The sequence below is a fragment of the Manacus candei genome, unplaced genomic scaffold (genome assembly GCF_025592945.1).
Source record: "Manacus candei isolate 608988 ecotype Guabito, Panama unplaced genomic scaffold, ASM2559294v1 h1tg000020l, whole genome shotgun sequence".
NCBI classification, from domain to species: domain Eukaryota; kingdom Metazoa; phylum Chordata; class Aves; order Passeriformes; family Pipridae; genus Manacus; species Manacus candei.
In genome coordinates this window covers 183,463-200,826 of record NW_026138068.1, presented here as the reverse complement: position 1 = coordinate 200,826, position 17,364 = coordinate 183,463, and the positions used below count along the sequence as shown (strand labels likewise).

Sequence of the window (17,364 nt, the reverse complement as noted above, 5' to 3'; positions counted from 1 at the left end):
GATTACTTTTACTGATAGTTCCTCTAGATCGCTTTAGAGGCTTTTCATCAAACAGCCTGTACAGACACTGTCGGAAAATGAGGGGAAAAAGAAATGTTCCTGGTATTCAAATACTACTGATTACCAGGCTGATCCTTCTAGGGTTGCTGGCACTGCTGTGTGGTTCTGAACATAACTCAAATGGGGCGAAGGACCAGGGCAGATGCCTCTTGGGAGGAAGGAGGTGCAGGTAATGCTGAAAACCTGTGAAGACAGAGCTGAGAACCAAGTGCTTTTTCTTTATTCAGAATGACCTACCTTTGTGAAGAACTGCAAGCAAGAAAGAAGAGTATGTGTACATTAATGTGATGTTTGAGAGTGTTTGGATACAATGGAGTATGAGAATCATGTAAGAGCTGTGTTTAGAAGATGGTAAAGGTCTGAAGTGAGGATTGAGAGTGGACTCTAGAAACAGCTGAGCTGAGGTACCCAGGTATTTTAAGTATCTGTGGTGTGTGTGGGATAATCCATCTGCCCTGACCTGAGTGGATTGTAGGGAGAAAGCACTGTTGGGGATGGTGCTCTTTTCTGGACACAGTTGATGACTTGCTGAGTATGTCACTGCTGATGTCTTTCTTAAAGGACTTTTTCTCTGTTACTGCATTTGTTGGGAGAATTAGTATGTTGTGTGTGTGACTCTATTTAAATTCTGTGTGAGGAACAGTGCTATTTTCTTAGCACCTATGAGCATGTTTTCATAAGTAGTGGGGTTTGATGAAACCTGAACTCCTGAACTTCTCTCCTGTGTCCCTGTACTTCCTCTGCTGTAGTACCCTTGCCTGACACTGATTTAATAAGGCTGTGTTTTCCCCATGTCCCCTCTGTCTGTCCTCTGGCATGAGGAAGCTGGGAGTCCTGCAGGGTCTGGTGCAAGGTTCAGTTACCCCAGCTCACCACTTCCCTCCTCTGCCAGCTGGGAGCCACCCCACTGTGGTGACAGGTGACAGCAGGTGTGCTGGCACCTGCTGAGCAGAGCAAGCCATGCTGGGGTTTCCTGCCCTCTGAAGCTCAAGAAGATCATAGTTTCCTTCCCTTGTGCAAGCTTTGGAAAGCTTAGAACCACACTATATGCTGTGTTTTCCTAGTCTTGACTTTTCTCAAGCTTGCTTAAAATTGTTTAGTGAATTTGTGAGGTGTCATTGGCACTTCCACTCATCCACTGATCAGCTTTCTTTAGGTAAAGGGTAAAAAATTTGGTGCTGTGCAGGTTTAAGTCACTTGTCATTGTTGTGCTGGAACACTGAAGTCCCACCTGTACAAAACATCTGAAGTCCTGAACAAGGGTGTTAGTGTAGAGGAGCTGTAGGATTTAATTCTGAGCCATATTGAAGGCTTCTCAAGTACCCATGGCTTTGGTTTTGTTTGCACTGAGTGCTCTTTGTGCCTGTGCTGTATTTTGCTTTTCCCTTCTGCCTATTTACTTATTATCATAATATAACAGTTTCTTAGGGGGGGGAAAAAGTGTGAGCCTGTTGCTTAGCCTGGTATTTTCACTGCTATGAAAATAAACTGTTTTTCAGTCTGGAATGCTGCATTGCCTAATTCACAGTATTCTTTCAGTTTAGTTCAAGTAGCAAGTTTTGTTTTCTCTTTGGTTTTAGCAGTATTGGAGAATTGGGAAATACATTTTTTTCTGTTTCAGCCTTAGGAATGTGTCCACATTCATAGAGCACAAAGTCTGTATTTTGTAAATCCTAAGAAGTTATAGCCAGGTTTCCCATTCAAGATGCTCTGGTGTTGTTGCTTTGGCTGAATGCTGGATCTCTTGCTCTGCCTGTGCTTTTTCTCTTTGTTGTTTTGATTTCCCTTTTCCCCCCCATCCTTACTGGCATTGAGTTTGCCCTCCAGACAAAGAGCAGACAATGAATTGCAGTGAATGACACTTGTGAGCAAGATAAAACTGGGTCAGTTCCAAGCTTGTGCAGGGTGTAGGTGTAATAAATATAGAATCATAGAATTGTTTTGGTTGGAAAAGACCTTTGATACTATTGAGTCCAACCATTAACCCAGCATTGCCAAGTCCACCGCTAGACCATGTCCCCAAGTGCCACATCTGCACGTCTTTTACGTAACTCCAGGGATGGTGACTCCACTGTTTCCCTGGGCAGTTTGTTCCAGTGCTTCACAACCCTCTTAGTGAAGAAATTTTTTCTAATATTCAATCTAAACATCCTCTGGTGCAACTTAAGGCCGTTTCTCCTTGTCCTATTGCTTGTTACTTGGAAGAAGAGGCTGACCCCCACCTCCCTACAACCTCCTTTCAGGTAGTTGTAGAGAGTGATAAGGTCTCCCCTGACCCTACCTTTCTCCAGGCTAAACAACCCCAGCTCCTTCAGCTGCTTGTTATCAGACTTGTGCTCCAGACTCTTCCCCAGCTCCATTCCCTTCTCTAGACTCCCTTCAGCACCTCAATGTCCTTCTTGTAGTGAGGGGCCCAAAACTGAGCACAGGATTTGAGGCATGGCCTCACCTGTGCCCAGCACAGGGGGTCACTGCCCCGGTCTTGCTGCCACACTATTGCTGATACAGGCCAGGATGCCATGGGCCTTTTCCACCAAGCAGTTTTCCAGCTGCTCTTCCCAAAGCCTGAAGCACTGCTTGGAGTTGTTGTGACCCAAGTGCAGGGCCTGGCCCTTGGCCTTGTTGACCCTCACACGGTTGGCCTCAGCCCACTGATCCAGCCTGTTCAGGTGCCTCTGCAGAGCCTTGCTGCCTTCCAGCACATCAATGCTCCTGCCCAACGAGGTGTCATCTGTCAACTTACTGAGGATGCTCTTGATCCCCTCATCCAGATAATCAATAAAGACATTAAACAGGACTGGCCCCAGTACTGAGCCCTGGGGAGCACCACTAGTGACTGGCCCCAGTTGGATGTGGCACCTTCACCACGGCCCGGCCATCCAGGCACTTGTTTACCCAGTGAACAGTGCACCCATGGGAGGCAGGAGCTGCCAGTTTCTCCAGGAGGATGCTGTGGGAAATGGTGTCAAGGCTTTGCTGAAGTCTAGGTAGATGAAGCTTTTGGTGGATGTTGGGGTGATGTAGTGTAACTTACTGTGACAGAACACTGAGTAATACTGAATGTTCATTAGAGTTATTCATTAAGGATTTACAGGTTTCAGCTGGAGTGCTGTCACAATTTTAATTACTTCATGAAACAACATGCTGAGGTCATGCAGAAAATGCCAGTGCCTCTGACATGTATTATTTATTTATTTTTGGAACTGATGCATTCCTATTAAATGGGATTATAACTTATGAATCTCTAATTTTCAGGAGCTGGAATTAAGTTTGAGAATAAGTGTGGGTTGTGTTTTGGCTATGAGCATATCATGGGGCCTTTTTTTCCCCTCAGGCTCTGTTGTCCTTTCATACTTCTGCACGTACTCAGGCTGTGATCAACCAAAGCTGCCTGATGTAAGGGTACCTTAGGCACATTTTCAGTATCACAGGTGAATGGCCAGTCATTTTAGCTCCTGTGTAATGGAACATGAAAATGGAGTGCTCTGTCCTTTCCTAGTTTTTTAATTCTTCAGAAGGCTTTTAATTTTAATTATTCTATAGGCTTTTAACTGGAGGAACAGTAAACAGAGCCAGTTTTATTGAGGAACTTCAATAAACTTTATCTATGAAATGGATGATTGTCTGATGGTGACATATGAGCTTCATAGATAGTTTTCTCCTCTGGAAATAAGTTGGTGTTATCATAGTCTGCTTTTCTCCTACTGTGGCTTTGTTACAAAGTACTGGATGTACTTACTGTGCTACGCTGAATGCAGCAGTGGGTGGTATAATAGTAAACTTAAAAACATGTAATGGAAGTCAGAATCACCTAGTGACAGGGAGACCTGCTGGGAAGCGAATGGTTTGTGAAAACTTCTCTAGATCTGGAGCTGAGGGAAATGCCATTTAGGTATGGCTTTGCTTCCCTGAGAGAAGAGCCTTTGTGTGGGATCAGGGATACCTCAAAGACAAGTTAAAAACAAGAAAACCTGTTCAAAGTCTGTGTCAGAGCATCCTCAAGCGCTGTTTGTAGTCGGCAGCTCAGTCCCCGAAAGCTGTTCAGCAGCTGCCTTTTGGCCACCACGAGCAGAGGTGGGGCAGGATGGCCCTGTTCTTTCCAGGCTGGCAGATTTTCAGGAATTTTGTGAGATACAGAGTACCTGCTCCAGTGAACTTCACCTGTGGACTTGGGGGACGTCCAGGTTAGGAATACTACTTTTCAAGTGCAGAGGACTACCTTAAGGACAGTTTTTTTCGCCTGTCTGCTGAGGATTACATTATGATAACCACTGTTATTGTTGTGTTGGGAATATTAAGAATATTTTAAAGTTTATGTTACTGCAGTAAAAGCCAGTTTAGAGAAATATTGTTTGTGCTATGTTCCCTCTTGAGCATAAATATTAGATATGGAGCTGTGTTTGTTTTTGTGATGATGATGGGCGTGGTGTTCCTTTTGTTGTTGTTTTGTTTCTGATGCTTGTTTGCAGGCATTTGGTGAGCATTGGTGCTGAGCAGAATCTCCAGGAGCAAAGGTCTTAGGGGGTTGGGCTTCTTGCTGAGGGGGCTGGGATCTGATCCTGCTTGTGCACTGTAGCATGGCTCAGGTTATAGAGAAAGAGTGATTTAAGGAAAAAAGCAACTTTCAGTTTTAGTAAACTTAAATGTTAAAATATGAAACAACAGCGTAACGTGTAGGTACAGGTCTAAAGTTAAGTATGTAGGTTGAGTATTATAAAACATAAGAAAGACCTGTTGGACGAGTTAAAATCTGAATAAGGAGAGTTACAGGTCTAAGCACTTGTAGTTAGAGTTTTTGTTAATGCTTAATCAGCTTTTGATGGCTGTAATTGCCTCTTGAAATCTGAACAGAATATTTTCTTACAGGTTGGTTCATCTGGTTTGGGACAATGAGTGACTTACACTGAGAAAACAGGAAGTAGTTTTGTCTTTTGTTTTCCTTTGGTCTGTAAATAAAAATTATGCCAGGGGATCTGCCGGATCCAACCTTGAGAAATGTGACCAAAATAAGTGAAGTATGTGTAAGGTGCACACAAAACTGCCATTGTTCATTAAGAGCTTACATACAAAACCAAACCAGGTACTTCCAGCTCATCCTTTCCAATACATGCGTTTCAGAGTAATAGCTTATAATTGAAATAACATTAAGTACTGGGTTCGTACATTTAATCAAATTTCAATTTCCATACAAATGAAGCTCAGTAGACAAGAACAATTAGCATGGGAAATGGAAAATGGCATTTCTTTGTATTAAAATATGAAATAGATTCAAATCTATACTTGCTGTGTAAACGCTAAAATCTAATGTGCATCTGTAGTCTTTGCTACTAAAAGAATATCTTAATGTGTCAGGCTTTACTGTCTGCTGAATCCTTTAATAAAGGATAAGAAGTCAAGTAATTGCAAGTAGAAACCCCCAAACTTCTGTAATCAGTGATTGTAGTCGCTGAGTTTTATTTCTGTATCAAAGCCTTGTCCTGAATTGAGACTTATATTTTGGAGGCTTTGGTTTCAGCCTCTGGCTCCTCATCTCTACCTCTGACTTTGTGAATTGCCATGACATCGAGGTTTTTGTACTGCTTGTTGTTTGTATATTAGAGTTAGGAACACATGGTTTGTGAGTGAGTGGAGTCTTCTGTCAGGGATACATTTCTGCCTTAGGAGAGATTTGTCTTTCTGGTGCTCTGCTGATTCCTACAGTGATAATCTTCAGTGTCTTGAAAATATAAGGTTGAAATTTAGATTTTGAAAACTTTGGTGTGTTCACCTAATGCTCTACAGGAGATGTTTATTGTCTGTGCCTGAGACAGGGCCTCTGGCATTTTTATTGGATGTAGCATTTCTTCTGACTGAATCTCTTTTATATCTCTTGTGTTCAATTGAAGGAAGAGAAATAATCCTGTGAAGACAGTACCAAAGTTTTCTCGTTAGGTTATCTTTGCAGGAGTATTTTGATGTGTAAATAGTGCTTGTGGACTAGAAGGGTGCTTTTTGGCTTCTGTCACTTGGCAGAAATGTTTACAGCTGATGGATTTGGCCCATTCCCTGAGAACTGTTTCCACCCCTGCTCCTTCTCTCACCCCGGTGATGGTGTGACCTGGCCTCTGAAGAGACACAGAAAATGTCTCTTCTGTTAGAACTAATATTTTAAAAAATAAGTACATTAGTAGATGTTCTGGCTTTGTTAGCAGACAACTGTTATGAGGCCCCAATTCCACATTAATGGATGCTGGATTGTACCAGTATATCTCTGCTGAATTAGCTGGAGCATGCAGTCTTTCTGGTTGCAGGGGGACAAACCATAGCTGATCTGACCTAATGTGGACAGACAGCAGCTAATTTGATCTGAATTTGCTGTTTCAAAGCCAAGTGATCACATTCATTCAGGAAACTGAACCAGCAACGTGAACTTGTGTTGAATCAACACTTTGTCTCATGTGCCCGTTACAGCCTTGCTTTGGTATTGGAAGTTCTAAAATGAGATCTACTGTGTTGAAAAAGTAGTTTTAGATACTGCATATATAGATCCTCCTTGCCTTTCTTTCAAATAAACTAATTGTTTCAAGTAACTAGTTATCCCTTATCTTTTGCATAAAAAAGAGGAAGATGAATAAGAAATAAGTTGCAGTTTAAATGTGAGCAGGAGGTGTCTTAGTCCAAATGCACTTCTGAAAGTCTTAAAAATGAGGCAGAAAATACAGGTTTCAAACAGAGTAAGGGCCAGGGCAGCACACTGACCAGGAAAGCACTGTGGCTTCCCAGAGCTTGGGCTCCGGAAGGAAAAAGTTCTCAGTTACATGGAAAGACTACAGGAGATTATTAAACCTGAAAGGGCTTCCTGGATTGTTGTATAATGGCCAAAATCTGTTTGTTTTATGAAACACATGAAGCTGGCTGGAAATTAAAGCAGTGTGTATTTATTTATCTGTCTGTCTATCATGAAATCCTTCCTGTGGATAATGCTTCTTGTAAATGTCTATTTTGAGTACTTAGCAGAAAATCTGGAGATCAGTGTGCTGTAAAGAAAATTAAAAAAGCTGTTGTAGCCCTATGTTGAAATACATGATGAGTGCTGTGGAACACCTGGCATTCAACATGCAGTTGGGAAAATTTTCAGAACAAAAGCTTTCTGTGAGAGTGTAAGCAACCACCTTGAAAAATTAGGTTTTTCCTGTCTGAAACCTAGATTTTTCTGTTAGTCAAAAATCTTGTTGGTTTTGTCACTGAGTAACTTAGAAAAATATTTGGCAGCTAAAGAAGATGAAGACTTTTTGTTCATATGGCACTGTTTAAATTTATGTATAATCTTGTTTGTTATTTCTGGTATTTGAATAGATAACCTTACAAAACAATTGGAAACTTTCTTTTAAATTCCAAATTACAAGTCCACGACAAGCTTTGGCAAGACTTCTTTCAGGTGAGTGACTTGTGGACAGGTTTATATTATCTAATGATGTGTCCCAAAAAGTTGGTGTTGGATTTTTTTGGCCTTTGCTTGACCATAAGTTTTATCTTGGGTTAGATATTAAGCTTGTAGAACTGATGGTTTGAATCTGATTTCAGTTTTTCTTCTCTTTATATAAATAGTTAAGGAGTTTCTTGCTTCCTGTAGCCAATTTATAGTAGAACAGGTGAGGCATTACCAGAGAACACACTGTTGTTGATATTTCTGACAGACATTTGTTCAGGTAGGGATGTGCTGGTGAAACCAGCGGGTTGCTTGGATTTTAGGGAATAAGCAGTGTCATCATGGAAGCATGGAACCAGAAGTCAGGACAGCTGACTTCTCAGAGGTTCATCTTATCTGTAGCCTTTGGCAAACTATATAATTTTTCTGTACTTGACTGCAGTGATTGGTAAGATTGTTGAGGGTTAACATTGTGGAAGTGCTTTGAGATGGTGAAGAGACTGTAATGACACCTCGCTGCTTGAAGTGTTCTCACCTTCTCACACTGCTTGAACTTTGTGATGCTTTGTAAGTATATACTGTGTATAGTGCAAAAACTACAATTGCTGCTATTTCCAGTGTTTTTCTTGCCTCTCTTCTTCCCAGCAAATGCTAGATGAATTTAATTGCTCTAAAAGGAGATTTCAGTGTACTAAATTTTGTGCTGTAGCATAGCAAAGACTGCGTGTGATCCTGAAAAGAAAAGGAGCTTTTTATGTTAGAATTGCATATGTGAATCATAATACTGCTGATATAACTCTTCACATCGTACATGAACACTAAAGGAGGTTGCATTTCCACATTTTCACTTCTAGGCAGCTGTTCATGCCCTTAGCTCAGTGTTATATCTGTGCCTCTGCTCCAACAGCTGCTTACTCTTAGCTGAACTTGTGCCATTATATATTTACTAATGATTTTGATAACACAATGTTTTTGCATTTAACAGCTGGTGGAAAATGTGTGATTTTAGTGCTGTGAGAAGGTGATAATTTAAGATACTTTCTTCTTCATCCTTCCTTACTCTGAGTTACCATCAATAGCTATAAACTGTGAGGGGTATCTGGCTTTAAGGACAAAAGTGCCACTGGTAATTTTGAAACTATTGCTATTCTTCAAAAGAACTGGAAATCTTATATAGGCAAAGAAACAGTTTTTATTTACCACCCTCCTGGAAAGTACAGTGTCTGACCATGTGTTAAGTGATGACTTGCATTCCAGGAAAGATGGATGGTCACATAATGTACTGTTCACTGCTGCTCATACATCTTCATGATTCCTGTTCTGCTGCTGGCAGTGGGTCTGGCCTTTTCTGTGGGAGAGACCAGCTTGAAATATTTTCATTTTTCTGCTGTTTTGACTTAAAAATAGGCTGCTGAAATGAAATGTTTGACAGGGTTGTGGAGACCAGCAAATACCCTGTGCACCCTTGCCTGTCCCAAATTTCTCTGTTCCGTGGCCAAGTATCTTAAAGGTTCATTATAAACTTCCATCTGTTTTTGTGTCTGTATCGTGCCCTGATGGCTCTGGGCTGGGGATGGCTCAGGAAGGGTTGTTGACAGCATTTGCAGAATATGGAGATTTTAATTTCACAGTATTTCTTTGTGTTACGTTTCCTCTCTCTGCAACAGAATTGCGTAGCAGTTCATGTCTCGTGGTCTGAAATAATGAGTGCATCTGGCATGGCATGATCTCCCTTGGGAGCAATGGTACAGCTGGTTTGAGAGGTGTTTTAATAGAAATGTTTTGTATTCTTCCAGGTATCCACATTCTTCGGAGAGGAGTGCCTGTAACACAGGAAGCAATTGCGGCATGTAACTGGCATTTGTTTAATGCCTGTAATATTGGGATGGAGTCATGCTTTTATCTGAACCAGTCATATGTAATTGTATATAAAATAGTAATAGCATGTATGAAATTGCAGCCAGACAAAGGTATTCCTGACTGTTTTTCCCGTGTGCACATTGGCATTCCTGGGGAATGCTGCGTGTGAAACCAGAAGGCTGCAGAATAACTTTCTTCACAGGGGGGTGTGTGTGTGATTTCTGTTGAAATCAAGCAGTAAAAAAAATCAAGTTTATTTTAAAGTGTTGAGTTTTGAATTGAATTTTGCCGTAACTACAGGGGAATGCAAAGGAAACCTGGAGCTGGGCTGAGGATAGTCTTTCATGTGTTAAAAGATCTACCACAGGCCCCACTGTGAATTCTGTACTTGAAACTGCAGCAGCAGGACTTTGTTAGAAACCTTCCACTGTGTGCTGATATTGCACAAAAACAGTGAAGGAAGCTGCAATGATTTACCAAAGAGTTGGGGCTTTTCTGTGAACTTGAAAATTGCATACTTTTAATTTCAGCTTGAGGTTTTGCGCTTGTTTGGTTTGGTGGCTTGTGTGTTGTTTTTTTTTATCCCTTACTTAAAGAGAGATTTAACTAACTTCAAGATTAGATTTGAAATTATCTAACTTAAAGATAGATTTTAAATTTTCTCTCTTGGTACATTGGGCAAGAGAAGCTTTTCCCCCCATTTTTTATTTCCCTTTGCTTTATTCCTCCTTTTCCTTTAAAGGCTAAAGAAATTACTTCAGATTTTGTTCTGAGGAGGAAATCATTATGACCTAAGATGATAATTCTTTTTTTTTTTTCCCCCCCCATTTCCCCTGTGCTCATTCTCTGTCGGTGTCTGGGCTGAGTAAAGCTCTAAATGGGTGAGAACACTCTTGTGCTGTCAGGTCTCTTGTTGCCGTCAGTAGTCTGGCAGGTCCCTGTGAGTTCTAAGCATCTTGTGACCTGAATGTTTGCTCTGAGTAGGTGGTTGCTAAGAGGATGTGCCTGCTTTTATTTTTCTAGAAGAGCAGGTCTGTGCTTTATAGAGAAACCAGTAGTAGGACTGGATTTTAGTCTAACATCAAATTAGAAGCCGGTTATCAATATCTTATACCAATTACTAGGTGTGTGTGTACAGCTTTTATTGGGAGTGCATGATGACTGGTTTTATTGTGCCCAGTCATGTTGTTTGAACACTTAAATGTGACCTCTGTCTTGATTTTGCTTAGACATGTTTTAAGAAGTAACAACTGCAATTACAACTCTGCTCTTAGGTTGTAAACTGTGGATGAGAGAATGCATACCTGTATTTTAAGTTTTATTTTAGAGATTTCTTTCTTCAAAACAGTTGCCTCTTTGGTCCTTTCAAAATCTGGGATGAGTGTTTCAAGCTTTTTTTTTTCTATTTGAAAGGATACTCCCTCTCTAGACGAAATTACCTGGGGTTAGTGTACCTCACTGAGAGGAGTATGAGCTAAATTGTTCAAAAACAATGGAAAATTGACAGCCACTACCCAGAGAAAAGATGGAGAGTGATGGTGTGGTGCAAAAGTGAGCCTGTGGATGGGGATGGCAACTGGCAAACCTGCCAGCTGTGAACCAGCTAAGAATTGTTCACTTGTGTAGACAGACTTTTTTCCCCCTTGCGAAATGTTTTGAGGGATACAAAATGAACCTGAATTATTAGGTTCTGGCATTTGATAGACGGAATTGCTATTAAAAAAAGCTTTGAAAAAAGTTGTGCTTTTTGTAATGCTAATGAGGTGTGACAGTGTAGTGATGGTAGGTAGGCAGTGCACTCACATGTTTGCAGATATTGACAGCTGCTTGTGAAGGATATGCTCACATGGAGAAACGCTACAGAAGAGCTTAACCTAGAAAGTGAAAACAGGTTCATGGATATAGAAATTACTTTTCAAGTAGTTCTGTGAAGCGTCTCTGAATCAGGCAGGACATTTGTGCAAGTCTAGTGGGTCCTGGCATAGTGATTAGAATGGAAATAGGATTCTAAGTTTGTTGTGTAATGCAGCACTTAACTACTGGAACATTTCTGTTGAACTTTGGTTCTGAGAAAAGCGACCAAAATCCTCAGTGCCCCACCAGAAGTAAATGAATGGGTAATGCTGTGGTGATAGCTGCTCACATGGTATCTTTATCAGGAAGTTTTTACCACAGGTGTCTCGAGAGAATTATTTCCCAAGCCTTCCTGTCTGTTAAAACCACAAACATGCAGTTTGAAACACGAAGTGATCTGAAACGAGGCTGTTTTTAACATGCTGGCTTATTTGGAAACTTTGTCCGTTGCGCTTCGGTGATACACGACACGACAGGCAATTAATATATGTATAGATTTGCGAGAATAAATCACACTTTAAACAAAGCACAAATTTCTTCTTCTTCCCTAGAGCTCCGCTGCACCTCGGGGCAGTTTGCGTGTCGGAGTGGAACCATTCAGTGCATCCCTTCCGACTGGAAGTGTGATGGATGGCCCACCTGCGAGGACGAGAGTGATGAAGTTGACTGTTCGGGTAAGGAAAATCTGAGCAGAATGCTCATCCCAGTGCCAGCTTGTTTTGCAGCAGTACTTTGACTCTTTCAGATCGCTTGCTTATTGTTATTTGAAATTTTGGAGATTTTTTGATAGACCTGTACCCATTATTAACAAAGTTCGAGTTGGCTTCTCTTCATTTTGAGCAGCCAGTGACACAGACAGTTTTTTGGCTTGTCTGAATTATCCTCTGTGAGCAGGTGTCCTGGAGATGAGGTGAGTTTGTAGTCTAAAAGGAGACTTTCATGACAAGGAAAAAATCATGTTGCAATTAAGCTGAAATGACGCATAAGCCCGTGGTTAAATTTGGAATTACTGATTTAGTTGTATATCACTCAAATGGTGCTGGGTGACATTGTTGGGCTTGGGTAGAGAGTTTGTTTTATTGCTCCTTCTTCTGCTTATGCTTCTTGTGTGGAGAACTTTGTTCTGTCAGACAGACTGGTTTATTTCCTCCTCATAAACTCTTACAATCCTATGCTGCCTGTGACCAGCACTGGTTCTCTGCTAAAGTTACTGGATGCTGAGCTGTGCTTAAAAACAAACAAAGAAAAACTGTGACTATATAATCATAATTTTGAATGTTTTCATTTGTTCTTGACAAACAGGCCAGTGCAACTCCTTCTTGTGTATCTGAAAAGTTAAGGGACCTCTAATTTTTTTCCATTAAGAACAGTGAAACAGGTATCTGAAAGCATGAATTCAACTGTGGCACAATTCTAAACTTTTACCTCTACAGTGTGACTAAATCACATTTGAAAACTGTTTTAAGAAGTTCTTCTTCAGTGAACTACTTAATTTCCTTGCAGAGAATCACTGATGAACTTTGTGGCATTGTCGTCACAGCATTCAGTCTGTCATCATTCTGAGTTCTGAGCTGTTTTAAAGAGGTGCTACAAAATAGTAACATTTGTGTTTTACAGCAACAAACTTCTCTAAATATTCATATTTTCTAGAGGGATTAGAAAAGTAAATCTAACTCTCAGACTTTGAAACTCTGCCATAGTTAGCCATCTCCCCAGTGTGTGCTGTACCCAAATTATTAAAAGAATGTCAGTGCTCTATTTAGAAAGCTTTTAGTTGGTTTGTGTGTGTGTATATTTGCAGCAAAGCAGAAAAAAAATTGGTAACTTCTTCTGAAATTGAAAATTAAACTGTGCCATTAATAGTCTTTTAAGGATATTCTTTACAATGTGGATGTCCTAAAGAAAGATGCTTTTATAATTGTACTGTTATTCTTCTTCCTTTTTAGCCAACTTTGGCCAAATGTGAAAATATAGGGACCTAAAAAAATCCTGGAGTCTAATGGAATTCAGTGGCTAGAGGAAGGCAGAGTCATGTTACTGTTTGGATTTACTTAAAAAGCACCGAAGACTTCACTTGTGGGAACGTTTGAACATCCAATTAGTAGAAATCTATTTTTATCCTCTCTTGTTGCCTGGTGTATTAGTCAGCAATTTAAGTTATTGTGTGGAGTATGCACCGGGATGGTGTTCCAAAGAACATTTGGTATATGAAGAGGATTTCATGGAAGCAAATTTCTCAGTGCATAGGCTCTTGTTTTCTCCTTGGGATGTAGGTCTTGCTGTGCTGTCTGGCCTGATAAGATGAGAAGAACTTTAAAGAAATGAAACGTGGGAGAGACTTGATTCGCCACCATGTCTGTACACAGGAGGAGAATAACATACATAAAAGAATACTAGAGGGGAAAATGATGGACAGCACAGAGAAGGAAAGTATTGCACTTGATGAGAGGATTAATTAGATAAGTAATTGGTGAAAAGACTGTGCTCAGTAAAACAGCCAGAAAGCAGGTGTGGTGTTTGTGAAAGACCCGAGATATTTGCACAGTAACGTGAGGAGTGCAGCCAGCAAACCAGAGGAACAAGAACTACCGGTGTGGGATGTAAAAACTATTATACCTGTAACAAAAAAATTGGTGGGATTGCATTGTGACCTGAAATGGGTGTTGAAGGGCATGTGTTATTTGGATCTGTCAAGAATCAGGAGAGGTTGGTGTGCATGTGAATGGTGTGCTGGAGAATAAAAAGGAGTAACATCAATGAAAGTAAACCTGAGACCTGAATCAGTTTGGAAGAGCGTGGTTTTCTTACGTTGGGAAAAGCAGTATGTATGTGACCAGTCAAAGGAGAGAACGTCTTGGGACATGGATTGGGGAGCTAATGCTGCTAATAATAGTAGCACACAGTCATACTCAGGAGTGGCAACTTTCTTCTTTGGCCTCTGAATTTACAAGAAATGATGCAGCTTTAAATTTAGAAAATACCTTTGGATTTAGATGAGCAATCGTGAGATGATTCAGCTAAATGTAAATACTTTTTAATTAAAGTTTTTAATTTCAATAAAACCAGGCTGAACACTGAAAGAACTAGTTAGTGAAGCCACCTGGACTTGTGAAACTTGGAAAATTAAAATATCTGTAAATTAAAAGGCATGGAAACTCTCTGAAGCATGAAAAGAAGGCTTGCAAGAAAGAGCCTTGAATCTGGTTGGGAAGCTTGTTAATCTTCAGCCTTTGAGCTACTAATGGCACACTCCAACATGAGCAACTTGGGAGAGATCAGTGCTAGTGAATTAAGGTTTTGTGGTGGTGGTGAATGTGTGTTTCAATGACTAGTTAGTCATGTTGGTATTTTGAGAGGTTTAATACAAAGCCATTGGGAGTTATTTGTCACTGTTGGTTTAGTTTACCTTTTTCAGGCCTGGTTTTATTTATGTTAGTAACAAGTGTATTAAAAGAAGAGGAACTGTAATTAATAAATTAGTTTTGTATTCATGTGTTATCAGAAGTACAAAACCCACTCCAAATCCTAAGACTTTTTTGTCAGAATAATTTCTTCTGTCATTTCTTTCAGAACACAATTAAGAAAGACATTAATTCACTGGCAATCTGAATAAGTGTATGAGATGCCTATTTTTTGCTAGACCATTTATTTCTGTGAAGATTCTCGTTACAGCTGGTTTTGTTCTTGCTCTCTCTTATCAGAATGACTGTTTCCCTTTAAAGCCTGGAATTCCTTTCAGTTCCAAACTTACCATGTGCAAAGTACTGTTCCCCCTGCCCTTCCCAGTGGGCACACACACGTCAGTGGAATCTGCAGCAGTGATTACCCTCAATTCATCTCTCTGGTAGACTAAAAGCAGTGGCTGCTTGCTCTTGTGAGCATACTAAAAATTGCTGGGAGGGTTTATGTAGCATGTGCCTGTGACTCTCTTCTGCTTAAGCAGTGGAGCTTCATGAAATTTGTGTACTGTTCCGTGTCAACAGTACTCGATCCTAAAAATAGTTTATCCTAGAGTAGGGTATTCTGTGAGATGGTGGAAACAGGCATTAGTATCTTAAACAAGGACTTTTACAAATGGAAATTTATTATTTCTACTCACTTTCCCTTATGTTTCTATACAAGTAATCAAAGTAGAAACATGATTTTTCGACCTGCATTTAAACCCATAAGAGGGAAGGGATCTGCAGTTTGCCTTTTACTGCTTATTGGATTTCCAGCTTTGCTTCTACCAGAATATCAGATCAGCTTCTGCAGATACTCTGCCTTCTTTGCAGGCCTTCTGGTCTAACTCATTTTCAGGGGGACGAGCAGAACAGAGTTTAGTATAGCTCTGTCTGTTTGCCTTTGTTTCTTCTTGCTGCAGGCTTGATGTTTGTTTCTGTTGCTTAGGAATTAGAGTGGATGTCTTAAACTCCAGTGCCTTTCATAAATCCTATCTGTATCAGTTTTTCAGCTTGCAGTTATATTGGTGATCATTTCGTTTCCTTCCTTCATTTGTTTATATTTAAAAAACAGAATTCTTTCCATAAATAAATGATCAGATTGTGCTGTCAGATATCTTCGGGCTTCCCTCAGCATCTGAGCTTGAAAACCTTCAACTCATCCTGTAGTGCACACCCTTGCCCAGTGTCACATTCTTCCTTTAAAAAGTATTTCTCAGTACTATTCTCTAGACCTGCTTGGTCAGAAACAAGAACACTGGAAGGTTTCAGTGAGCTGAATTCCTAGGGGTTGTTCCCCCCCCGAGTGAAGTGATCAAAACCAGCTCTTTGTTTTATTTCACCAAGGATATTGTGTTTGGTTGAAGTGACTGTTGACATTTGTGTGCTTTTTAGTACATGTCCTTTTTTAAAGCTAGGTAATAATGATAAAAACCTCTGAGCATTTCCACACTTTTTCTGAGCCCTTGCTGAACTATTTCTTTACCTTACCTCCTGTGTTTAAATTATAAGCTCTTTCCTGTCAGCCTATTGCATTGAATAGTGCTCATCACAGCAGGATGCTGTTCTTTGTTGGCATTGATGTCCTGGCATAATACAATTGATAGCACATGGTGGGGAGCTGCCTGATCTGAGAAGTCACTCCTCTCTGGGAAGTTCTAAACTGCATTTTGAAATATTGAGGCACAAAACTGGACTTAATCTTGAAGTTCTCTCACCTCTCAAATTTCCAAATGGAATTAGAAGCTTTCCAAGCTTTTAGTGGGTTGTATGCTGGACAGTAAATTTGAAGCTTGAGGGGACAAGGCAGCTTTTGATGTAAATTTTGAGAATCAGTGTGTTTAAACAGGAGCAATTCAAATCTTGGAACTAATAATATATTAACAAGACCCGGTTGCTTCACAAACAGTTTCATTTTGAGACAATTTGACATAGCACATCCATCCTTGTAAAGGGTTTGGCTTGAGCCAAACACAGAAAGTCTGGAACCTGGTTCAACTCCCCAAAATCCAATATTCACCCCCTTTATGAGTCCTGACTGTACAGGACCTCTGTGTTACAGGCAGTGTCCTCTCTGCCTGCCCTTTCTGTGGTGCACAGCAGACTTTGGGGTGTGTGGCAGATTGCAGTTTCTCTTCTTGCTCCTCTGAACACATTTGGTGTCACGTTTGTCCCCCCATGCAGAGCTGCTCAGCACACGGACGTTCTGCCTGTCCCTGTCTCAACTGGTGCCAAGTCTCACTTTTGTGTTGTCTCAGCTCTCATGCCATTTGCACTGCTTGGCTTTTTGCTTCCTTTTACTTGATCCAACTGATGGACACACTGAGGGGGAAGAAGAAAGAGCTTTCTGCTGTGCTTGTGTGCTTGGCATCCCCTAATGAGACACGATGTGCAAAGCAAGTGTTACTGAGATCCTGTGGATAAATTCTGCAGAGTAATCTCCGTGGATGTACGTGGAAGAGTGTGGGCAATGTAACTGAATTCCTTCCAGCCTCTGCTGGGCAAACTCATAGTTCTTTCAGACTGAAACTTGGCTGCATTTGTCCCTTCTTTTTTTACCATGTCCCCAAGAGAAATAGCAAAACTTGTATGCATGGCACAGAGCTTTTTCTAGGACTTTATCAGGGCCCTGACACCACATATTTATCTAAAAGGTAGTTAGAAAAGTAAGCAAAATTTCCAATATCTTAATTTTTGTCCTGAACGATTGTTGCACTGCTTTGCTTCATATCTGAAGAGGTT

The 17,364-nt window shown here is 40.6% G+C and overlaps 1 protein-coding gene across 3 annotated transcripts in view; it reads left to right on the top strand.

Annotated features, from left to right (window-relative positions):
- Positions 1-17,364, top strand: part of DGCR2 (DiGeorge syndrome critical region gene 2) — a 47,534-nt gene that overhangs the window by 8,960 nt on the left and 21,210 nt on the right. For all 3 annotated transcript variants that reach the window (XM_051785423.1, XM_051785421.1, XM_051785422.1), the window contains exon 2: positions 11,734-11,856. In XM_051785423.1, coding sequence (XP_051641383.1) covers positions 11,734-11,856 — 123 coding nt within the window. The remainder of the gene's footprint in view (positions 1-11,733; positions 11,857-17,364) is intronic.